The sequence below is a fragment of the Pelophylax lessonae genome, assembly GCF_965119305.1.
Source record: "Pelophylax lessonae genome assembly, chromosome: 2".
Taxonomy (NCBI): Eukaryota; Metazoa; Chordata; class Amphibia; order Anura; family Ranidae; genus Pelophylax; species Pelophylax lessonae.
Window position 1 is genome coordinate 722,232,287 of NC_138769.1, and position 25,914 is coordinate 722,258,200.

Genomic DNA, 25,914 nt, shown 5'->3' on the forward strand with positions numbered 1-25,914 from the left:
GCTGACAGAGGGCAGCTCTACTAAGATAATAGCAGATGAATACCAAGAAATAGAAGTTCTGCACAACATCTGAACCAACCTTTGTGTGTTATCACAGCAATAATATGAAGATTGATATCTTACAAGAGTCAAGGTCCAGCTCTCCTCCACCCGCCAAGCCATAAATAGTTTTATCATGAGTTTCTGCCATAGATCTAAAGTGCACCTGTCATTTAGTGGTGGATTTATAACAGAATTACCTGAATAAAGAAGAACAGACCCACAAGATGATGTGGCCAATACAAAAACAGGCGTCATCGTCCGACCTAGAAGAACAGGTCCCTACACGGGAAGCTGAGCCTTACACTCCTGACCCTTAAGTTGGCCGTAGATTAATCTAAATCTGGTTGGTTCAGTAGGGAGCGGCTGAATTTCAATGGTTGTTCAGAAGTGGATCTACTGATCAACATCTATACAACTGTCCTGCTGGAAAATGTTTCTGGAAGGAACTCTTTTGGGGAGATCTCTGCGAGTTCCCAGGTCTGTACACCTACTGTGCCCATTGTAGAAGGGGTTCCCACCATGCCTGTGCTGAGTTCCTGGGTCTGCACACTTTCTGTGCCCATTATGAGGAGTTCCCACTATGTCTGTGCTAAATTCCTGGGTCTGCACACTTTCTGTGCCCATTATGATGGGTTCCCACCATCCCTGTACCGGGTTCCTGGGTCTGCACACCTTCTTTGCCTATTATGAGGTGTTCCCACCATCCCTGTACACCTGCTGTGCCCATTATGAGGGGTTCCCACCATCCCTGTGCTGAGTTCCTGGGTCTGTACACCTGCTGTGCCCATTATGAGGGGTTCCCACCATCCCTGTGATGAGTTGTTGGTTCTGCACACCTGCTGTGCTGATGATTAGGGGTCCTCACCATCCCTGTGGCTGGGGACGGCCAGAACTCCCAGGTGGACAGCAATCAGGAAGTATGGCTGGAAGATCTCACTGTAGGAGTATCCTGGAGACATACGGTGCCAATGATTGACTCACATAGCTCCCCCTTTAACTTGAATATCACTTTTGGGTGGTCTTGCCCTTTAACATCTCACCTTCTAAATACAGAGGTGACCTTATTTATTTCATAGTTGTGAATGAAGTTGAGGTTTACCATATTTCTGGTGATGACCAGAGCAGAAGTAGGGATCCATTGGCACTCGTTCTTCTAATCTTTTATTGTTTACTGAGAAAACATTGAACATTTAAAAAATACGTATCTGTGGATTTCGTTGTTAGGTGGGTGAGGGCGCGAGGGCTTTGCGCAGAAGCTGCTTCTTCTGTGGTGTCAGGTGCTCCGGGAACTGAATATCAAAATGGATGATGAGGTCACCCTTCAGATTGGGGTCACTGACCAGCCTCATGCCTTCCCCGGGAACCAGCTTAGTGTACTTCGGGCTGTAGAGGGAAGAAATTCAGATCATAGGGGGGGTCTATACAACAAGACAGCATTACAAACAGGGCAATTTAAGTACTTGAAAAAGCACATTTGGATTACATTGCATAGGATTTGTAAAGATCGACCCACTGCATGCCATTATAGTGAATGTAAAGGAACATTGAAAAAACAAAAACCCAACAAGCATGTTATACTTACCTGGTCTGTGCAGCGGTTGTGCACAGAGCAGCCCCTATCCTCCTCTTCTTGTGCCCCCCACTGGCGCTCTGGTTCCCTACCCCTTGCCAAGTTCCCCCACATCAAGCTGCTTGCGGTAGGGGCACTTATGCGTGCTGGCTTCCGAGCCACAAGACACAGAGCGTGGCTCGGCCCGCCTCCTGCTCCCGCCTCACTGGCTGTGATTGACAGCAGCACGACCATTGGCTCCTGCTGCTGCATCTCAGCCAATCAGGAGGGAGAAACCCGGGAGAGGCTTGAGTCTCATGCACATTGCTGGATCAAGACCGGGCTCCAGTGTTTCCATTTCCAGCCTACCAGATTGAAATTTACTGACACAACACCCAAAATTTACTGGCAGAGCCAAGTGTTTACTGATATTTCCAAAAGTTTCAAAATGATAGTTTTAAGTGCAAATTTCAGTATTTAGGCTACAAACAAGTACAATATGCAATTAACAATGTGATTTAAAGTAGGTAATAAAGCAAATAAAAACATTTTTTATTTTATTTTAGCTATATAGCATTTCGCTTAGGGACAGGACTCAGGAGGGCAAGGAATCAGGGGCGTAACTACAGAGGTTGCAGGGGTTGCAATTGCAACCGGGCCCCATGCTCCAGGGGGCCTGTGCGGCTCGCCTGTACACCTGGATAGGAGGGAGGGAGCTCCTTCCTTTTCTGAATGGACAGTCATAGTCAGTGACTTTGTTAAAAAAATAAAATAAAATGATAAAAAAATACAATTAAAATACCAAAAAATAAATACTACTGACACCAGGATGGCAAAGGTCACACTTGCGACCGGGCCCTGGCATTCCACCACTGTGGGGAGGCCCCAAGATGGCAGGAAGGGGCCCACTGCAGAACTTGTGAAAGGGTCCCGCTGCAGGACCGTAAGAAAGGGCCCCACAATGAGAGTAAAGGGCCACAGGATCAGTGGGAAGAGCCCCAGGCTTGAAGGGAAGGGCCCCAGCCAGGGGTCCGGGGGGCCCTTCATGGTTTCTTGCACCGGGGCCCTGAAGGTTCTCGTTACGCCTTTGCAAGGAATTTGAATGGGCAAGCACTGCTCGGCTCCCTTGCACTATGACATCACACAATATGCTCAGGCACCACCTCCACCAGACCCTCTCCACGCCGGCGCTGTCCAAACACACTGTAGCAGGCACTTGAATGGTCTCGTCCACCTCTGGACTCGCAGTTTCGAGCCAAGCGTCACAGCCATATTTTTTACTGGCAACCTTTTCTTGTCACTGGCATTTACTGCCAGGAAAAAATGCCTATTTTTTTACTGGCTGCCTGTAAAAATACTGACGGTTGGCAACACTGACGGGCTCAGGTAAGTATTAGGGGGGCTGAGGAGGGAGCTGCACACTGAAGGTTTTTTACCTTCACGCATAGAATGCATAAAGCTAAAAAAATCTTCAGCCTTAAAGCGGAGTTCCCGCCTCAAAATCGAAAAAAAAAAAAAAAATCGATGTTGGGCCATCCGCTTGCCACCTGAAAAAGAAATGGATGCTCCCGATTTTTTTTTTTTTTGGTCACTTACCTTGTTATTGAAGAAAATATACTCACCTTCCTTCCACTTCCTCCCTCTGCGGCCGCGGCCCGCGCCGTCTCTTCCGGCTTGCGATGACGTTCAGCTCCCAGGAGTCAATGTGCCTGCACCGGCCCCGCTCGTCACTTCCGGTGCAGGCACGGCATTCCCTGCTAAACAGCTTCTAGGCATGCCCAGAAGCTGTGCAGGGATGCCGCGCCTGCACCGGAAGTGACGAGTGGGGCCGGTGCAGGGCATTCTGGGACTCCGACGTCACCGAAGAAGCCGCGCTGGCTTCAGCTGCCCACACCTGAGATGGCAGTGCTGGAGAAGAAATTTTCAAGGTAAGTATTTCTTCTAAAAGGTAAGTGCGACCCGGGACAGTTCAGAGGCTATCCATTGTGGAATGTACTAGCCCTGACTGTCCCGGGGGTATTTTTATCTAATTTTCACCCCCGAGGCCGGAACTCCGCTTTAAAGTGGACCTAAACCCACTGTACACTAATTCAAACATCCCCCCTTGGTGCTGCCCACCAAAAGTAGAAGGTCTTTCAAATGCTTTTAGGCAGTGCCGGGTTACCTAAAGGAGTGGGCAACCGGTTATGAAGGATGAGCCATGGCCACAGTCAGGATGAGTGCGAGGCTTGGATTGGATTGCTCACATAGATCCCACCTCTGTGCACAATTTAGAGTTAGGCCCCTTCCACATGGGCTCCATGATGCGGCGCAAAAACAAGTGTTTTAGCTGCTTTTTGAACAATACCATAACCCGTGCCAACACGCTAGGTCCCTGGTGTACAACATGTGGCCCTATGGTATATGTGTGGCCCTTGGACCTCAGCAGTCTGTAGTGGGAACATTGATTGGGGTAATGGCATTGAGCTCTACTACCCTCATGTAACATCTTCCCAGTTTCATATTGTCTTCTGCAGCAAATCCCCAGCCAACAATGTATCCTATCTTCACTCTCTGACCCTCATTTCCTCTATTAGATCTGCAGTCTCTGACGGTCCTCTCAAGCATTACATATACTGAACATTATGTGTGGCCCTTTGATGATGTTAGGGGCCACATATGAAGCCCCTTTTAGTTTGCAGGTTGACAACCACTGGCTGCCCTAAGCCATTAAAACAATGCTGGTCAGATAGGAGAGTATACACCTGCGTCAGATCAAGACTTTTAGGGTACAACCTGCCACCTCCATTTATGGCAACGCTTCAAAAACACGCACCGAACGCCTCAAAAATGTTATAGGCCCATTCTTTTAATGCGTTCAGTGAAAACTAGGGGTGGTAATTGAGCAGCATTTATTGACCGGTTGCCGACCGCCGCAAGTACATATACTGCGGCGGTCAGCCCCGGCCAGGCAAAGCGACGTACCGGTACGTCACTAGCCTGTCACTGGCTTGTGAGCCAATAGCGGGCGAGGGATCGCGCCCGCCCCGGCTCGTTCCCAGACAAGTCAGTGTGTGTGACCGGCGGACCCGATGTCCGCCGGTCACTCGCAATCGTTCGGGTGGAGAGGGAGAAAGGCAGGCGGCTAATATAAACAAGCCGCCTGTCATTCTCCCCTGTGTAAAAATGGAGATCAGACGGTTCTACTATGTAGGACCGTTGATCTCTGTTTTGACACTTGTAGCCACAGCCAATCACAGTTAGAAGCACGCCCCTAGGACACACTTAACCCCTCCTTCTCCAATACAGTTAACCCCTTCCCTGCCAGTGTCATTTTTGCAGTAACAGTGCATATGTATAGCACTGATTACTGCAGTAATGCCACTGGTACCCCCAAAAGTGTCAAAAATGTCAGTCAGGGGTCCGATCTGTCCGCCGCAATGTTGCAGTCCCGCAAAAAAAAAAAAAAAAAAAAAAAAAAACGCAGATCGCCGCCATTACGCGTTTAAAAAAAAACACCAAAAATGACAAAAATCTTTCCCTTTGTTAGTAAACGCGATAACTTTTGCGCAAACCAATCAAAATACGCTACCAAACATATGTAGCATAAAACAAATTGGCCGAAAATGTTAAAACATTTTGATTTTTACATTTTTTTTGGGAATTTCATATAAAAAAAAATGAGAAAAATATTGTTATTTTTGCAAAATTGACGCTCTTTTTTTGTTTATAGCGCATGATCAAAAAATTGCACAGGTGATCAAATACCACCAAAAGAAAGCTCTGTTTGTGGGAAAAAAAAGGACATAAATTTTGTTTAGGTACAGCGTCGCAGGACCGCGCAATTGTCCGTTAAAATCACAAAGTAAAAATAAATAAATAAATAAATCGCAAAAAAAAAAAAACCTGGTCAGGAAGGGGGTAAATCTTCCGGGGCTTAAGTGGTTAATGTAATGTATTTGAAATATTTCCTGAACATGGGTCAATGGAATATCTGAGTATATGTGCCTTGGATCGCTTTTCAGAGGGCACTTCACAGGTGTTATGTTGCCTCCTCACTGTCTGTTTTAACCCTTAAAATCCAGCACCACTGCACTGCACTATTCACTTGAATGGGTCGTGCTCCACAGGCAGGGGGATTCATTCTTGCTGTGTGTGAACACCCCTGTGCACTGCCTTTACAGCTCCCCCCAAAACCAAAAATGTAAAGAGACATGGGGGAGACAGCAGGCCAAGTTCTGCAGTGGGCCCCCTTCCCGCCATCTTGGGGCCTCCCCACAGTGGTGGAATGCCAGGGCCCGGTCGCAAGTGTGACCTTTGCAATCCTGGAAGTTCCTCACTGGTGTCAGGAGTTTTTATTTTTTGGCATTTTAATTGTATTATTTTTTATCATTTTATTTTATTTTTTTACAATGTCACTGACTATGACTCTGTCCATTCAGAAAAGGAAAACAATTAATTGTAATAAAGATTGCTTAAATGTATCTTTTTTTTTTTTTTTATTAGAATTTCCAATCATTGCCTTATGCGGTGCATGGTTCAATGAATTGATGAATCGCTCCCTAACGATTGCTGATACCTACCTAGACCAATCAACTATCAACATGTGTATGACCACCTTCACACAGACACATGCAGGTATCATGGTCCCTGCGCTCAGTACAGGTATCACACGGTCCCTGCGCTCAGTACAGGTATCACACGGTCCCTGCGCTCAGCACAGGCATCACACGGTCCCTGCGCACAGCGCAGGCATCACACGGTCCCTGCGCTCAGCGCAGGCATCACACGGTCCCTGCGCTCAGCGCAGGCATCACACGGTCCCTGCGCTCAGCGCAGGCATCACACGGTCCCTGCTCTCAGTACAGGCATCACACGGTCCCTGCGCTCAGCGCAGGCATCACACGGTCCCTGCTCTCAGCACAGGCATCACACGGTCCCTGCGCACAGCGCAGGCATCACACGGTCCCTGCGCTCAGCGCAGGCATCACACGGTCCCTGCGCTCAGCGCAGGCATCACACGGTCCCTGCGCTCAGCGCAGGCATCACACGGTCCCTGCGCTCAGCGCAGGCATCACACGGTCCCTGCTCTCAGTACAGGCATCACACGGTCCCTGCGCTCAGTACAGGTATCACACGGTCCCTGCGCTCAGTACAGGCAGCACACGGTCCCTGCGCTCAGTACAGGTATCACACGGTCCCTGCGCTCAGTACAGGTATCACACGGTCCCTGCGCTCAGTACAGGCATCGCACGGTCCCTGCGCTCAGTACAGGTATCACACGGTCCCTGCGCTCAGTACAGGTATCACACGGTCCCTGCGCTCAGTACTGCTCTAACTTACTAATTATTTTAAAGGCTCTGACTCACTTTAGACATTAGGAGTGACAACCCTTCGTCTTTGGGTCACCTATATAAGATGTGAATACTTACTGCACAATATCATTGATGGGGATATTCAATATTCTCTCATCTAATGTCTCCACTTCCACAGTACAGCCAATCAGAGCCTGGAACACAGCAGGAGAGATGACTATTAACATGGTAATACATCGCCCTCTACTGGTCAATGCATATAGGTGCAGCGCTAAAATATCAAAGTTGTGCAGATGGTTTACAGATAAAGGTTTGTACTGGCTGAACAGAAATCTCAACTTTCCCTGTGCTGAGTTCCCAGGTCTGTACACCGGCTGTGCCCATTATGAGGGGTTCCCACCATCCCTGTGCTGAGTTCCTGGGTCTGTACACCTGCTGTGCCCATTATGAGGGGTTTCCACCATCCCTGTGCTGAGTTCCCGGGTCTGTACACCTGCTGTGCCCATTATGAGGGGTTCCCACCATCCCTGTGCTGATTTCCCGGGTCTGTACACCTGCTGTGCCCATTATGAGGGGTTCCCACCATCCCTGTGCTGAGTTCCTGGGTCTGTGCACCTGCTGTGCCCATTATGAGGGGTTGCCACCATCCCTGTGCTGAGTTCCTGGGTCTGTAAACTGCTGTGCCCATTATGAGGGGTTCCCACCATCCCTGTGCTGAGTTCCTGGGTCTGTATACCTGCTGTGCCCATTATGAGAGGTTCCCACCAACCCTGTGCTGAGTTCCTGGGTCTGTACACCTGCTGTGCCCATTATGAGGGGTTCCCACCATCCCTGTGCTGGGTTTCTGGGTCTGTACACCTGCTGTGCCCATTATGAGGGGTTCCCACCATCCCTGTGCTGAGTTCCTGGGTCTGTACACCTGCTGTGCCCATTATGAGGGGTTCCCACCATCCCTGTGCTGAGTTCCCAGGTCTGTACACCTGCTGTGCCCATTATGAGGGGTTCCCACCATCCCTGTGCTGGGTTTCTGGGTCTGTACACCTGCTGTTCCCCTTATGAGTGGTTCCCACCATCCCTGTGCTGAGGTTCCTGGGTCTGTACACCTGCTGTGCCCATTATGAGGGGTTTCCACCATCCCTGTGCTGAGTGTCCGGAGGTCAGAGGTGACCTGAGGTCCAACAGATGCAACAGCCTGTTCTCACAGATAGGAGTTTGTGAGGTTGGACAGTTACTGTCAAAGGTCATGTGAACTGTGACCATCTGATTGGCCCACCAGCAGTGATTCCCATAGTTCTTTGCCCAAAAATATAGCAGTGGGACATTTTCCCAGTGGGGGAGGGGCATTCCTGTAAAATATACATTTCTTACATAATATGAATGAAAAATGTGACAGATTATTTCTCGATTTCCTTCTATGTATCTCTCTGGACATCCTGAAAGAGCTGATTGTCCCGTCCAGTAATGACCCCTCTCTTCTCATTTTTATCACGTTCTGCATTTTTTTCCACTGCCTTCCTGTATTTTTCACGCTGCTTTCCCTCAATGACCCATTTCTTCTCATCCGATTCCCTCATCTGAACTCTCACATTTTCTGCACAAAGTTCATGTTAGTATCATTGGCAGCTACAGTGCATTGCGAAAGTATTCGGCCCCCTTGAACTTTGCGACCTTTTGCCACATTTCAGGCTTCAAACATAAAGATAAAAAACTGTAATTTTGACTGAAAGTAAAGGGGCTGAATAATTTTGCACGCCCAATTTTTCAGTTTTTTATTTGTTAAAAAAGTTTGAAATATCCAATAAATTCCATTCCACTTCATGATTGTGTCCCACTTGTTGATTCTTCAAAAAAAAAAAAAAAAAAATTACAGTTTTATATCTTTATGTTTGAAGCCTGAAATGTGGCAAAAGGTCGCAAAGTTCAAGGGGGCCGAATACTTTCGCAATGCACTGTATTATTGTATTTACTGGCTGAGATCAATTCTGCTTCTCTAGCTTTTCAGCGCTGAAGTCCCGGGCTCAGATCCCACCAGGGGGTCTCTTTTCATGGAGTTTGCAGGCTGTGCAAGTTTCTCTGAGCAGTCCAAATGGATGACTAGAAATGTGTGGCTCGTTTCGTTCCAAATTGAAATTTGGATGAATTTTTCGTTATTCGGAAATTCGGATGTCTCCAAACTTCTGAATAACAATAGTAACGTATTTAAACAAATCTGAAAAAAATGAAATTATATTTCGCATGAAATTTGAATAGTTTTAAAATCAGATTCAAATTTCTGAATAGAAAATAATAGATTAGAAAATAAAAGAATATAATAAATTATAGTGAAACAAAAGAGAACAAAACAGAAAAAAAAATAGAATAGAAAAGATAACAGAATAAAAAAGAATATAATAGAATATAATAGAAAAGAATATAATAGAAAATAAAAGAATATAATATAATAGAGTGAAACAGAACAGAACAAAACAGAAAAAAAAATAGAATAGAAAAGATAACAGAATAAAAAAAAGAATATAATATAATAGAATAGAAAATAAAAGAATATAATATAACAGAGTGAAACAGAACAGAAAAAATACAAAAGAATAGAAAAAAATATAATAGAAAATAATATAACAGAATAGAATATAATATAATAGAGTGAAACAGAACAGAATAGAAAATAAAAGAATAGAAAAAAAAATAGAATAGAAAAGAATATAATAGAAAATAAAAGAATATAATATAATAGAGTGAAACAGAACATGACAGGTCCTCTTTATGGAGACATCTGGGGTCTATTAGACCCCAGATGTCTTCTCTACCAATGAGAGCATCAGATAAAGAAAAAAAACACAGAGATGATCGGAGACGTTCTGATCCCTAATCAACTCTGGCTAGCAGTATCAACCGTCAGATCAGATCCAGGGCTCCCCGGTGAGACGGGTAAGACTGGTAAGACAAAAATACCCATGGAGTGCTGCAGGAGAGGAGGGACGACCCCTCCCACTGCTTATAAAAGAGATCCAGCAGCTAATCACTTTTACAGGTTAAAGGTAAAAATTGTAATGCCGGGGTTATGGCTGACAGCTGCAGCCATGACGCCGGGATAACCACTTGAACACAATGACGCACATGTATGCGACTCTGCATCAAGAACCGCTCAAATTACCTCCAACATAGTAGAAGCCATGCTATGTGAGCCCAGGCCTATATGAGACCTGTCCTCTGGGGGGCGTTATCACACTGACCTGGGCTTACAGCATGGGCCTGGTGCTGCTCTCTGCAGTGCTCAAAGGTCTGCCCATTGCTGAAGAAAGAGGAGAACCGTGACGGCATGGTGGTGTCACCTCCCTGCTGCTGAAGGAAGAGGAGCAGCCCCAATGGCATGGTGCTGTTATTATAAACCACGCCCCCCCCCCCCCCAAAAAAAAAACAACAAAAAACATTTACTATGCTTCAGTTATGAATGGATACAGTGAATGATCAGTACTGATCACTCATTGTGTTCATTCAGGAAAATGTGATATATTTATCGGACCTTTCCCGCACTCTCCATCCTGAAGGATCCTATTGTGTGCTTGCAGCTGCCGGTAGGAAGGAGAGGAAGGAAGCCGGCAGCAGTGGGGGGCCTGGGCAGCAGGGGGATACATATGGTGCACAGGGAGTGTGATGGGGGCACCGAGCGTGCGATTACTGGAATTGTCTCTTTGCATGGCTCTCTCTGCAGCAGCTGAAAGCCAGTGGGAGGGAGAGGAGAAGAAACCAACTTTCAGCTGCTGCATAGGGAGCCATACAGGGGATCGGTTCCAGTAATTGCCCCCCCCCCCATGCCGATCACCCTCCCTGCCCACATCCAATTCACCTAGCTTCATGGGCCCCTCTGCTGTCCTGGGCCCCGTACAGTAGGACTGGTGGTACCCCCTTATCCATGACCCTGGTGCTGTTACCTTCCTGCTGCTGAAGGAAGAAGAGCAGCCATTATGGCATGGTGGTACCTTCCTCCCACCTTCCTTGCCGCCTACCAAATGGCCAATGAAGGAGCAGCAATAAACAAATGTGTCCTTCCTCTGCTCTCTCCTCCTGTCAGCAAGTTCCCTGTAAGCATCTGTGCAAGCAGAACACTTTATTGGCTCCTAGTGCTGCCCCTTCTTCGTCCATTGTGAGTGCTGCTGCACAGGGAGTACAGGAGTCCAATATGATGGCAGATTCAGGTATAATTAAGTACAACCAAACCATAGGAAATAAAATCAGCACAAGGAATTTGCTGCTGGCTGAAATCCAATGTCCTCTGTCCCCCACCTCAGCAGTCGTAATCTTCTGGTGCTGCAGGGATTAATACCTGTGACAGGCCCTTATCCAAGACTACACTCACCCTTTCCACCCCCCAGCTCCATTGACAGAAGTCTTACCTTCCATCCATAAAAAGCGCTCTATGGGCGGAGGAAGGGCAGATAAATGAAAGGTCCGCCTCCTCCATTCATAGAGTGCTTTTCATTCATGGAGGGAATAGTACAGCTTCTATGAATGGAGGAGGGGGGGGGCAGAAAAGGCAGGCAAGTCAACACTCTCGATGAATGTCTGTGATAGGTCCAGCCAATTCTATGAATCCCCGCAGCATCAGAAGATGATGGCTGTGTGAATATGGGGGGGGCGGGGGTTGCAGAGGACTTCAGATTTCAACTAACATGGCAGCCACCAGCACAAGGGACACCTGGCAATAAATATAAGTACAATCCCTTGTGCTGATTTGTTTTTATTGTTAAATTTGATTCAAATGTTATTATTTATTCATTTTAAATATAACTTCAGGATTCCTAAACGTCTTCACAGGGACCTTCTTTTCCAGTTCAGTGTTTCCAAGCCCTGATGAAGGCTTCAGAGCTCCTGAAATGAGTTGATTTATTTATTTATTTATTTTTAAATTACTCTGATAAATAAACTGGATTATCTGGATTGTTGATAATATCTTGGCGTTTCTAATACAAATTACTATTTGGTCAGTCAGTGACGCAATCTTTACCTTCACAAGTTCGATGTTGGCCGTGTAGATCAAATCATCGCCTTGTCTGACGAAGCGCGGGTGAGGCTTCTCCTTCACGATGAAGATGATGTCTGCTGGGATGATATTCGGACCCTAAAATAGCAAATATACACAACAGAATGACCGGCAGACCTAAACCTCGGCCAATTAAACAGGAGGTACTTTTGAGTGTCACAATGCAAAAGGTTGGTAAAAAAAAAAAAAATATGATAGAAATATATATATATACATACATACATACATACATACACACATATATATATATATATATATATATATATATACACATATACATATACATATATTATATATATATATACACACACACACACACACACACACACACATATATATTATATATATATACACACACACACACACATACATATATATGTGTGTGTGTGTGTGTATTTTTTTTTTTTATTAATTTGCATATAAACTTGCCATACTTTGTAACAGAAACAGTATTTAATGGGTTTATTTCTTTAAAATAGTTTATTGCACAAATGTCATAAGAATTTCGGCCATATAAGATTAATATGTATTGTTAGCTCCATCTAGTGGCCAAAATGCAGTATAGTGTTTTTAAAATACCTTAATGAACAAATTATACTACATTTAGACCACTAGATGGAGCCGACGATGTTAAAAAAAAAATACTGACAGTTTAGCTTGCACAATTGCTTCTGACATTCGTGCAAAAAATATTCTATAGATCCCCAAAGGGTCTTTTTAAACTGTGCAAATTCCAAAATAAAAAGGGTCACTTTTTTTTTTTTTTTTTAAACAGTTAAAATTCTTTTTTCTTTTTTTAAAATAACACTAGTCAAAAATAAAAAAAAGTATTTTTTTTTTTTTAGGCCCCTTTCACACTTCGCGCTATTTTGCCGTGATTTTTGTGACGTGGTTTTGACTGGACTTGATTCAATGCCTATGTCCATGGACCTCAAAACACATTAAAATCGTACAGGGAATACTTTGAAGTTGTACAGATATGAATGGTACTCATTGGAAATCATGGAGTAGGACCTGTCATGCGACTTTGCAGTCCCAAATTGCAGGACAATTCGCACACATGTGAAAGGGGCCTTAACGTAAATTTGTCTATAGATTGCATAGAAAATAAAAATCAATTTTGCAAAAGAATACTACCAAAAAGAGACCCCCCCCCCAATCAAATGTATGCATTATAGGGATGCACCGAAATGAAATTCTTGGCCGAAGCCGAATAATAATAAAATGTTTGGCCGAAGGCCGAATACCGAACGCGGTGTTTTGCATTTTTTCCATTTATTTTGCCAATTTTTTGTCCTCTCTCTTGTCCTCTCGTGTCTCTCTCTCTCTCTCTCTTGTCCTCTCACTCTCTCTCTCTCTTGTCCTCTCATGTCTCTCTCTCTCTCTCGTCCTCTCTCTCTCTCTCTCTTGTCCTCTCTCTCTCTCTCTCTCTCTCTTGTCCTCTCATGTCTCTCTCTCTCCCTAAATGTTACTGTAGGGAATGGGATTCAGTGCACACTGCAGCCTTGTACCATAGGGTTAATGTTAGTGACACTGTAGGGATTGGGAAGGATGCTGGGAATGGAAATCAGGAAGCATGCAGGCAGCCTTGTAAATTTTAATTGCAGATACAGGGCACTGGGCAGGTCAGGGTTAATGTGGTAACATCAATTACTCAGTGACAGTCAGTCAGTGTCAGTGTGGACTCGATCAGATTATACAGTGACAGACAGTCTCTCATAGTGGTGGTAGTAGGAGGCTGGAGGTGGAGTAGTAGTAGCCTGGAAAGGAGCACAGCCGCATACATACATTACTCACTCGTGCACTGCAGCCCGCCCCACACATTCAGTGAGTCTTACTCTCCTCCCTAGTTTTTTCAATGGCACATTCAGGAAGCCAATCACGCCGTGAGTAGCGGCACAGCGGAACCAATCAGGTGTGCAGGCACGCGTGATTGGTTCGCTGTGCAGCTAATCACGGCGTGATTGGCTTCCTGAATGTGCCATTGAAAAAACTAGGGAGGAGAGTAAGACTCACTGAATGTGTGGGGCGGGCTGCAGTGCACGAGTGAGTAATGTAATGTATGCTCACCGCTGAAGTGTCCCGACTTCCCCTGCCTAACACGGAAGTCTGTGAGTCCTCCTCAGAGTCCCTTCCCCCTGTAAATATCGTGACCTCGGCGATATAAATATCGCCTACGGCCACAGAACGATAGTCAATATCATATCGACTATCGTTCAGCCCTATTATTCGGCACAAAATTATTCGGCCTTTTGACTTATTCGGCCGAACACCGAAAGTGCTATTTTTTCTATTTTCGGCCGAATAATGTTCGGCCGCCGATTATTCGGTGCATCCCTAATGCATTACTTTGTTAGCTTAAAGTGGTTGTATCCTCATGAAAAAAAAAAAAAAATCCTACAGGACAAAGGCATAATTAGCTAGTATGCCGGGAGTTTCACTTTCCGGCAAGGAGCTCTGAAGGTCCGTCGGATCTGCAGAGCGTATGCGCCGCAGACATCAGCGGCTGCATGCAGGTTGAATATCTCCTAAACCGTGCAGGCTTAGGAGATATTAATTGTACCTACAGGTAAGCCTTATTATAGGCTTTATTATAGGCTTACCTGTAGGTAAAAGTCAAATAGCGGAGTATACTACCGCTTTAAGTTATGCTATTCAGTAAAAAAAAAAAAACAAAAAAAACACCTTTCTTCAAACCCTTCTAAAGTAAATTACAATAAATTGATACAAATAGTTCCCATCAGTTACAGCAGAAATAAACTCACTCCAAGAACTTTTATTTTATCCCCCTGCCCACTACAGAAAAGTAAAAAAAAAGTTATTTTACAGTCCGTCATGGTGGTGGGAGTGTCATGGTCTGGGGCTGCATGAGTGCTGCCGGCACTGGGGAGCTACAGTTCATTGAGGGAACCATGAATGCCAACATGTACTGTGACATAGTGAAGCAGAGCATGATCCCCTCCCTTCGGAGACTGGGCCACAGGGCAGTATTCCAACATGATAACGACCCCAAACACACCTCCGAGATGACCACTGCCTTGCTAATGAAGCTGAGAGTAAATGTGATGAACTGACCAAGCATGTCTCCAAACCTAAACCCTATTGAACATCTGTGGGGCATCCTCAAATGGAAGGTGGAGGAGCGCAAGGTCTCTAACATCCACCAGCTCTGTGATGTCATCATGGAGGAGTGGAAGAGGACTCCAGTGGCATTCTGTGAATCTCTGGTGACCTCCATGCCCAAGAAGGTTAAGGCAGTGCTGGAAAATAATGGTGGCCACACAAAATATTGACACTTTGGGCCCAATTTGGAAATTTCCACTTAGGGGTGTACTCACTTTTGTTGCCAGTGGTTTAGACATTAATGGCTGTTTGTTGAGTTATTTTGAGGGGACAGCAAATGTACACTGTTATACAAGCTGTACACTCACTACTTTACATTGTAGCAAAGTGTCATTTCTTCAGTGTTGTCACATGAAAAGATAGAATAAAATATTTACAGAAATGTGAAGGGTGTACTTACTTTTGTGAGATACTGTGTATACAGTATATATTTTAGTGAGATACAGTGTTACAGTATTACATATATACAGTGAGATACAGTATATATTACAGTTTATATTAATACAGTTTTATTCCCCTCTATTTAGAAAGTCTGGAAATATTTTCTGTATATTATAATGATTTGTGTTGCCAAAAAAAGTCATTCAAGTTTTGATATCTTTAAGCGATATCTAAACCCCAAAACAATGTAACCTATTGCAGCTTACCAGTCATTAGATGTGCTGGCTGCATTTGTTTTCTCTTTTTTTCTTTACTTTTCACTGCTCAACTTTTCCTGCCAGTAACACACTTCCTGTCCTAGGGTGACAACACCCACTACTGTATCTATGGAGAAGCAGTGTTGTCACCCTAGGACAGGACTACAGGACAACTCTCCCTCTCCTTTTTCTTCATAACATGGGGTGGGGTGGAGGTGTTCTGTATTATTGTATTAATGTTCCCAATTAGCTTGGTAGACTACAGAACACCTCCACCCAATGTTATGAAGAAGAGGGAGAGTTGCTCTGTAGTCCTGTCCTAGGGTGACAACGCTGCTTCTCCAATAGTGGGTGTTGTCACCCTAAGACAGGACAACAGAGCAATTCTCCCTTTCCTCTTCTTCATAACATTGGGTGGAGGTGTTCTGCATTATTGTATTAATGTTCCCAATTAGCTCAGTGGACTACAGAATAACTCCACCCAATGTTATGAAGAAGAGAAAAGGGAGAATTGCTCTGTTGTTGTCCTGTCGTAGGATGACACCACCCACTACTGGAGAAGCAGCGTTGTCACCCTAGGACAGGACTACAGAGCAACTCTCCCTCTTCTTCATTACATGGGGTGGAGGTGTTCTGTATTATTGTATTAGTGTTCCCAGTTAGCTTGGTGAACTACAGAACACCTCCACTCTATGTTATGAAGAAGACAAAGAAGAGAGTTCCTCTGTTGTCCTGTCATAGGGTGTCATAGGGTGACAACACCCACTACTGAATCTATGGAGGAGCGCTGTCACCCTAGGACAGGCCTACAGAGCAACTCTCCCTCACCTCTTCTCAATAACATGGGGTCGATGTGTTCTGTAGTCCACCAAGCTTGCTGGGAACAAGAATAACTAATAAAAGTCAGCAAAGGCAGAGAACAGAGAAATGCATCGGCTCACTGGATTTCTGGCAGGACGAGCAAGTATTTTTTTTGCACTGATTGTACAGATATAAGAAAATTTGGTATTAATCTACAAGTAGCTGTTAATAATAAAAAACCTTCCAATTCAAACCAAAAAAACATCCAGCAGAGGAGGAGACATCCATTGTCCTAAAGGACACTAAGCAAACATGGACATTTGGGAGTGGTCATAGCCTCAAGGGGGCTGGCCTTCAGTTTTCTCTGTGCAGAGCACCTGTTTCTCCTGTAGGTGGCAGTATAACCCTAGGTGTCTTACCATCAAGATGTGTCAATAAAGAAGACACTTTTAATGGTATATTATTTATTACACTATATTAAGGGGGCAAAAGTCTTCCTCCACATGTGTATGACTTTTAGAGACATGGGGTCCATATACCCATTATTGGACCTTTGGTCGTTGTGACGGTACTCCCCGTCACTGGTAGTGAAAGACAGATACTTAATGGTATGAATTGCTTCAAGTGGGACAGTAATATTTGTCAGCTGTTTGATTCTGAGCATGTTCATTCAAAGAGCTAATCACATTGGTTCTGTTCCATGTCCTTCAATGTCAGAGACAGGCTTTCCCTATTGTTTGTGTATTGAGATAATGTGTATTCCATGTACTTCAATGCAGGGGACGTTCAGACTGTCATTGGCAGTCTTGTCCTATTGTCTGTTTTGAGGTGGGATGTGGATTGTGTTAAGTCTGCCAGTCCCATTGTTAAATGTTAATGACCTCACATTGTTCTGTCCAGATGGCTAGATAATTAGTTCAGGTTAATTTGGTTTCTGTATACAAATTCCATCTGCATATGATAATGTAATCAGGTAGAGGTGAGGGATTGTGTACACTGTATGGGAGTGTAAAACTCTGTTTTTATTGGATTGTGAATTTCATGTCTTGTTCCCCACAAGGTCCACTTGGGCGGTAATCTTGTGGGGGAAAACTGTATAAAAGAGCAGCTGTACCATTAAACCGAAAGTTCTACTTCACCCTCAATCTAGAGTCCTGTCTCTTATTGGGGGAATCTGCTACAAGGGATTGCTACGCTCTTCATACTCCCTTGAATAATCACTAAGCTCTTGTAAGAGCTTATTCCTGTTACTGCTTCACTCTCTGGGGAAAGAGAGGTTCACCCACTGGAACCTGGAGCCTTGTTGTAGGTCCAGGGTGGGTAGGAGGCGGCGAGACCCCAACCAAGCTACGGCAGATCATGGGGTCTGAGGGGGTTATGGTGTCTGGTGGAGTGCTTGGAGCCCTTGAGAAGCACTAGGAATATCTGTCAACAGAGGTACCAAGTCGGGGTGCCAGGTGATCCGTTACAGTCGTGTTTAAGGTGGCTGGTTCAGATGAAAACGATGGGTGCAGTATGTGGTCCTCACCTGGTCTCCCTCATTGGGGAAGGTGATCCTGGTTCCAGGCTTCCAGCCAGACTGAACATCAATGGAGAGAATTTTGTCCCGTATGCTGGATGTGTGACCGTCTTCATTCATGACCTGCGGAGGACAGGAAGGAGTCATGTGATACCAAACAGACATTAAATAAGAAGTCACCTGTACACAGCAAAGGTCTGTCTGCACACACACACTATATACACACAGGCTGCTCTTAAAAGGTACAGCCCCCCTTTAAATGATTTCCCGGTTATAGGTGGAGTCTGGCTGAGTCAGCTCCTGGCTTCTCTATAGGGGAGGCTCTCTAACAATGCAAGAATTCCCGACTCTGCTCCTGTCCACCTGGGAGATTTGGGTGTTCCCGGCCACGTTTGTGTGTTCCAGCTCCTCCTGTTAATTCTCTGTAATATAGATATACCCTCATAATGGGCACAGCAGGTGTACAGACCCGGGAACTCAGCACAGGGATGGTGGTAACCTCTCATAATGGGCACAGCGGATGTACAGACCCGGGAACTCAGCACAGGGATGGTGGGAACCTCTCTTAATGGGCACAGCAGGTGTACAGACCCAGGATCTCAGCACAGGGATGGTGGGAACCCCTCATAATGGGCACAGCAGGTGTACAGACCCAGGAACCCCACACAGGGATGGTGGGAACCCCTCATAATGGGCACAGCAGGTGTACAGACCCGGGAACTCAGCACAGGGATGGTGGTAACCTCTCATAATGGGCACAGCAGGTGTACAGACCCGGGAACTCAGCACAGGGATGGTGGGAACCTCTCATAATGGGCACAGCAGGTGTACAGACCCAGGAACTCAGCACAGGGATGGTGGGAACCCCTCATAATGGGCACAGCAGGTGTACAGACCCAGGAACTCAGCACAGGGATGGTGGGAACCTCTCTTAATGGGCACAGCAGGTGTACAGACCCAGGATCTCAGCACAGGGATGGTGGGAACCCCTCATAATGGGCACAGCAGGTGTACAGACCCAGGAACCCCACACAGGGATGGTGGGAACCCCTCATAATGGGCACAGCAGGTGCACAGAGCCAGGAACCCAATGCAGGGATGGTGGGAACCCCTCATAATGGGCACAGCAGGTGTACAGACCCAGGAACTCAGCACAGGGATGGTGGGAACCTCTCTTAATGGGCACAGCAGGTGTACAGACCCAGGAACTCAGCACAGGGATGGTGGGAACCTCTCATAATGGGCACAGCAGGTGTACAGACCCAGGAACTCAGCACAGGGATGGTGGGAACCTCTCTTAATGGGCACAGCAGGTGTACAGACCCAGGAACTCAGCACAGGGCTGGTGGGAACCTCTCATAATGGGCACAGCAGGTGTACAGACCCAGGATCTCAGCACAGGGATGGTGGGAACCTCTCATAATGGGCACAGCGGGTGTACAGACCCGGGAACTCAGCACAGGGATGGTGGGAACCTCTCATAATGGGCACAGCAGGTGTACAGACCCAGGAACTCAGCACAGGGCTGGTGGGAACCTCTCATAATGGGCACAGCAGGTGTACAGACCCAGGATCTCAGTACAGGGATGGTGGGAACCTCTCATAATGGGCACAGCGGGTGTACAGACCCGGGAACTCAGCACAGGGATGGTGGGAACCTCTCATAATGGGCACAGCGGGTGTACAGACCCGGGAACTCAGCACAGGGATGGTGGGAACCTCTCATAATGGGCACAGCAGGTGTACAGACCCAGGAACTCAGCACAGGGATGGTGGGAACCTCTCTTAATGGGCACAGCAGGTGTACAGACCCAGGAACTCAGCACAGGGATGGTGGGAACCTCTCATAATGGGCACAGCAGGTGTACAGACCCAGGAACTCAGCACAGGGATGGTGGGAACCTCTCTTAATGGGCACAGCAGGTGTACAGACCCAGGAACTCAGCACAGGGCTGGTGGGAACCTCTCATAATGGGCACAGCAGGTGTACAGACCCAGGATCTCAGCACAGGGATGGTGGGAACCTCTCATAATGGGCACAGCGGGTGTACAGACCCGGGAACTCAGCACAGGGATGGTGGGAACCTCTCATAATGGGCACAGCAGGTGTACAGACCCAGGAACTCAGCACAGGGCTGGTGGGAACCTCTCATAATGGGCACAGCAGGTGTACAGACCCAGGATCTCAGTACAGGGATGGTGGGAACCTCTCATAATGGGCACAGCGGGTGTACAGACCCGGGAACTCAGCACAGGGATGGTGGGAACCTCTCATAATGGGCACAGCGGGTGTACAGACCCGGGAACTCAGCACAGGGATGGTGGGAGCCCCTCATAATGGGCACAGCAGGGGTACAGACCCAGGAACTCAGCACAAGAATCTCACCAATAGAATTTTAGAGAATTGGAAGAAACTGTTGGGCGAGGAAGGGGTTAATGCTCCAGCATCTTTTTTTATAATATTGGGAAATGATTGGTCTCCCTGTCCCAGCTGACAGCTCTATCTCCATCTGCCAGGGAGTCTCACTCCTGCCGCTGCATTCTCCTCACCCTCTGCTGGGCTGTCACCGTAGCCTGTACTCCCGATGGGAAGACTTCCTGTCTGATGAATGGAATAGGCAGTGCTGGGGTGTAAATTAACCCCGTGTGAGCCCAAACACCCCCCAATCCCTTAGTAACCCTCCTTACCCTGCGTGAAATTTTAATCTTCTTTGTGCAGCCGAAATACAAGTCCTCCAATGACAGGTGGAGGTCTCTCTCGATGGGCGGGTCTTGTTTCTTCACCCCTCTTCCCCGCAGCCCTCCGAACCCCGTGTTCACCTCCGAGCCATCCGCTGTGAAGAAGTCTTAGATGAGGATGAAAGACAAAGAAAATGATTGGATGCCGCTGTGTGGACTGTCTGTGATACTCCAACTAAGGGAACCATTGGACCGGTTCTACTAAAGGATTGTTCTGCATACAAAAGACACCGCAACCAATCCACCTCCCATGTTAAATCCGACCTCCGGCCTCCCCTTCAGCCTAGCACAGTTGTACCGGCTCCTCTCCTGTACTGAAATGGCTTACTCTGATTTCACCGCACACTGTGAGCTTCTCATTATGTGCATCATAAGCGGCAACAAGTCAGATGAAGCCCTCCTCATTTCCTGGCTGTGGGATGTCCAGCATCATCTAGCCCTTTCCACCCCTGCCTGACTGTCCCCCCCCCCCTTCATTCATTAGATTTCAGTTATGTCAATCATGGAGGCTCGGTATCACAAGTGGGTGTTACCTAGGGTGGTCTGCATGCAAATTCAGCATGCGAAGGACGCCTACTAGTCCAGAATGAGACCCACCCATCATGGTATTTTAATATTTGCATAACTCCTCCCAAGAATCAGCCCACACCTTGCATCAGAGCTGAGGGCTCTTGAGGAGTACAGAGGCAGGGTGCTGTGATGTTTTCAGGAAGCTATGCACTGCACCCTGTTGGCCCCTCCCACTAGCCAGGATCTGCCTGCATTGCATAACCGGTTAAGAACCGCCCACTGCAGTTATACTGCCGCAGTAAGCCCCTCCTGCGCGAACCGACGTAGCTATACATCAGTCGCGGGCTTGCAGCCAGGGGGCGAGCGCACGCCGGTGGCGGCGCACTCCTGCCCCCACTTGGCAGCGGGGACTCTGATGCACGGGGACAGCGGCTCCGATTGCCGCCTGACACCCGCGATCGCTCCCCGCTGAGAGAGAAGGACGGTCGGCTGTTGTAAACACAGCTGACCGTTCTTCTCCCTGGAATGATCACAGAACGCCTGTGATCCTTCTATAGAGGATCAAAGGTCTCTATGATCATTTCACAAGTCCCTCCCCCCACAGTTAGAATCACTCCCCTAGGCTTACATTTAACCCCTTGATCACCCACAGGGTTAACCCCTTCCCTGCCAGTGTCATTATTACACTAACAGTGCTCATTTTTAGCACTGATTACTGTAGTAATGTCACTGGTACCCCCAAAAGTGTCAAAAATGTCAGTTAGGTGTCCGATCTGTCCGCCGCAATGTCGCAGTCCCGCTAAAAATTGCAGATCGCCGCCATTACTAGTAAAAAAATAAAAAGAAAAAGAAATTAAAATGACATAAATCTTTCCCGTAGTTAGTAAACGCGATAACTTTTGCGCAAACCAATCAAAATACGCGTTTACTGATTTTTTTTTTTACCAATAATATGTAGCAGAAAACAAATTCGCTTAAAATGTTAAAAAATGCTGATTTTATATTGTTTTTTTTTTGGGAATGTTATATAGCAGAATGTGAAAAATATTGTTTTTTTTTTTTGTTTCAGAATTGTCACTTTTATTTTGTTTATAGCGCAAAAAAAAAAAAAAAAAAAATCGCACAGGTGATCAAATACCACCAAAAGAAAGCTCTGTTTGTGGGAAAAAAAGGACAGCAATTTTTTTTGGGTACAGTGTCGCACGACCGCGCAATTGTCTGTTAAAGTAACGCAGTGCCGAATGGCAGAAAATGGTCTGGTCATTAAGGGGGGGAAATACTTCCGGTCCAGAAGTGGATAAAGAAGCACAGAGACCCAGTGATGACATCGCTGGGCCTAAAATAAGGTATTTAGTGAAAATTTAAAGATTTAATTCAGCACATTTCTGATCTTACCTGCAAATGGATTATCTCCTCCGAAAAAGTCTTTGAATGTCTTCTCTGGATTCCCGTGATAAGTGTAAACGGAGGTCCAGGCCTCGTCACCTCCATATTCAGCTGGGATTCCGCCCTTCAGACCCTCCTCCCCAAATTTGTCATAGGTGGCCTTCTTCCTCACTGCGGGGAATAGATTACAGTGCTTATAAGATCTGTGACCAACTTCCCGGCTCTGCTCCTCTCCACTTCTGGGAGCTCCATTTCTTGTATTCTCCACAACATAAATCAAGAACCCCTCATAATGGGCACAGCAGGTGTACAGACCCGGGAACTCAGCACAGGGATGGTGGGAACCCCTCATAATGGGCACAGCAGGTGTACAGACCCGGGAACTCGGCACAGGGATGGTGGGAACCCCTCATAATGGGCACAGCAGGTGTACAGACCCAGGAACCCCACACAGGGATGGTGGGAACCCCTCATAATGGGCACAGCAGGTGTACAGACCCAGTAACTAAGCCCAGGGATGGTGGAAACCCCTCATAATGGGCACAGCAGGTGTACAGACCCGGAAACTCGGCACAGGGATGGTGGGAACCCCTCATAATGGGCACAGCAGGTGTACAGACCCGGGAACTCGGCACAGGGATGGTGGGAACCCCTCATAATGGGCACAGCAGGTGTACAGACCCAGGAACCCCACACAGGGATGGTGGGAACCCCTCATAAAGGGCACAGCAGGTGCACAGACCCAGGAACCCAATGCAGGGATGGTGGGAACCCCTCATAATGGGCTCAGCAGGTGCACAGACCAAGGAACCCAGCACAGGGATGGTGGGAACCCCTCATCATGGGCACAGCAGGTGTACAGACCCAGGAACCCAATGCAGGGATGGTGGGAGCCCCTCATAATGGGCACAGCAGGTGTACAAAGTTGATAACTGAGCACAGGGATGGTGGGAACCAGTGGTGGGATTCAGGCGGTTCGCACCGGTTCCATAGAACCAGTTACCAAATTTCTGCAAGTTCGCAGAACCGCCTGGTGAGTTTGACCATCTGTCCTTCTGATCCGCTGACCGCTCTGCTGCTCTCTGTTGGCGCTGTCTCTCTGCAGGGAGGCGGCCGGAGCCCATACACTGCACTGGTTGCTAGGCTAGAGCCGCTTAGCATCTAGCAACCAGTGATGTCACCCCTTCTCCTCCAGGCCGCCGCCTCCCAGACAGTCACTGTGGTCACTGTGCATTGAAAGGGGGGCACGCTGGTCACTGTGCATTGAAAGGGGGGCACGCTGGTCACTGTGCATTGAAAGGGGGGCACGCTGGTCACTGTGCATTGAAAGGGGGGCACGCTGGTCACTGAGCATGGAAATATTAAACCATGCTTGAAAGTCGGAACCAGTTACTGAAATTTTTGAATCCCACCACTGGAGGGAACCCCTCATAATGGGCACAATGGTCACTTTAATGACATGGAATGCTAATAGCATGACTGAGCTACTAATAATTGCCCAAACAGCATACACCTACCACTGCTGACCGGGGCAACTTACAGTCACTCAGAATGTCGTACGCCTCAGCAATCTGCTTGAACCGATGCGGCGCTGGCGGCTCCTTATTTTTTAGTGGGTGGTATTTCAGTGCCAACTTCCTGTACCTGGAAGACAACCAATACACACGAGTCACCAACATAATCCATAGCACTGTACACTGCATGTGAGGAGCTTACACTCTAATGTCCCCCCATAGACAGTCACACATTATTATACATTTATATAGCTCTGACATATACCGCAGTGCTGTACAGAGAACACTGAGCCAGTCAAATCAGTCTCTGTACCAGAGGAGCTTACACTCTAATGTCCTCCCACTGGCTAAGAAGTAAAGATTATTTATTTCTATGACTAAGGCCATTAATCCCCCAGTTACAAGAATGAACATACATAGGATACATGGAGGAAGATATATCAGGGTGCACTGCTGGGCTCTAAAAATATGGAATATTTGGGGAAGATATCCCACCCCGCCCCACTCCCTTTCTAACTGGAGGGAAGACATGGCGGTGTATATAAGGAGATAAATGGGGAAAATCAGCACCCCAGGCTGTTCATATGTGAGGATAACTGGGGGAAGGTATTACAGGTCACACCCTAGGTTGACTATATATTAGGGTGACTGGGGGGAGATACTAGTTACGCCCAAGGTGACTGGAGGGACATATTTCAGGTTGCAACCCCTGAGTGAGTGAGTTGGGGTGACTGGGGAAAGATGTTATGGGTTGCACCTATAGGCTGTATTAAATATTGGGGTGACTGGAGAGGGGGGGGGGGGTGTTATGGGTTGTACCCATGGACTGTAATACATGAAGTGGCGACAGGGGGAAGAGGTTGAAGATTGCACTCATAAACTGTGACTAGGGGAAGATATTACAGGTAGGACCCAGATGCTGTAATTTTTATTTGGGGGAGGGGGGGGGGGTGGAGATAATAGCAGCCTCACCTACAGACTGAGGGAAGATATTGTAGGTTGAACCCCCTGGCTATATTATTTATTGGGAAGAGGGAAGATATTGGAGGTTACACACCCAAAATGAGCGCAGATATTGGAGGTTGAACCCCCTGGCTATAGTCTTTATTGGGGAGAGGGAAGATATTAGTGGTTGCACCCCCAGGCTATATGACATATCGGGGTGACACCGGGGCGGGATATATCGGGGTGATTGGTAGGATCGGGTCACACTCACGCCCTCTTGATGTCGGTATCGGTGGCACTGCGGGGGATCTCCAGCACCGAGTAGTAATCCTGCCCCATGTCTGTCCTCGCCGGGTTACCAGGGACGCCGCACTGCCTGTTGGGAGGAACGCTCTGCCGTTACTATAGCGACCCAGGCCGGGGGTAGGAGGAGGGGACTGTATGATGCCCACGCCCCTGGAAAGTAGTTCGACCGTCCGCCTGAAGGTGGCAGCAGAGCACAAGACGCCCTTCAGAATGTGGATTGCAATGACAGGAGATGGAGAGAGATCCATATATCAACGGGTCAATTGCCCCCCCCCCCCCCTCCCGAAAATATTATCCACTCCGGAGCAGTCAGTGAGTCCCCAGTGGGTGTCCCGAGTTCCAGGCCAGCAGCAGCGGCGGAGCCGGGAGCTGAGATCCGCTGGTCTGTACTGCGGTGCACCGGTCGCTATCGCCGCTCGGCGTCTACCAATCAGTGCTGTCATCAGAGGAGAGGAGAGCGAGGACCCAGCATTCACTGCAGAGCCTCCTTCCTCCTCTGCTGCACGCCGA

The 25,914-nt window shown here is 47.1% G+C and overlaps 1 protein-coding gene across 1 annotated transcript; it reads right to left on the reverse strand.

Moving 5' to 3' along the window:
* Positions 1–1,246: 1,246 nt before the first annotated feature.
* Positions 1,247–25,522, reverse strand: DNAJB13 (DnaJ heat shock protein family (Hsp40) member B13). The gene is made up of 8 exons (XM_082245744.1): positions 25,370–25,522; positions 24,180–24,283; positions 22,649–22,810; positions 20,693–20,850; positions 18,014–18,127; positions 11,888–12,001; positions 7,003–7,079; positions 1,247–1,425 (listed from the first exon to the last, which is right to left on the reverse strand). The coding sequence occupies exons 1-8, from the start codon at positions 25,435–25,437 to the stop codon at positions 1,263–1,265; spliced, it is 960 nt and encodes a 319-aa protein (XP_082101870.1). The 5' UTR covers positions 25,438–25,522; the 3' UTR covers positions 1,247–1,262.
* Positions 25,523–25,914: the final 392 nt, after the last annotated feature.

Excerpts from the sequence above, each read along its gene's own strand:
- DNAJB13 (XM_082245744.1), bottom strand. The coding sequence starts at position 25,437 with ATGGGGCAGGATTACTACTCGGTGCTGGAGATCCCCCGCAGTGCCACC. Across the intron at positions 20,851-22,648 it reads AGGAGATAATCCATTTGCAG|ACTTCTTCACAGCGGATGGC; the intron begins GTAAGATCAGAA and ends TCCTCATCTAAG. Across the intron at positions 12,002-18,013 it reads TCCCCAATGAGGGAGACCAG|GGTCCGAATATCATCCCAGC; the intron begins GTGAGGACCACA and ends TTGCTATTTTAG.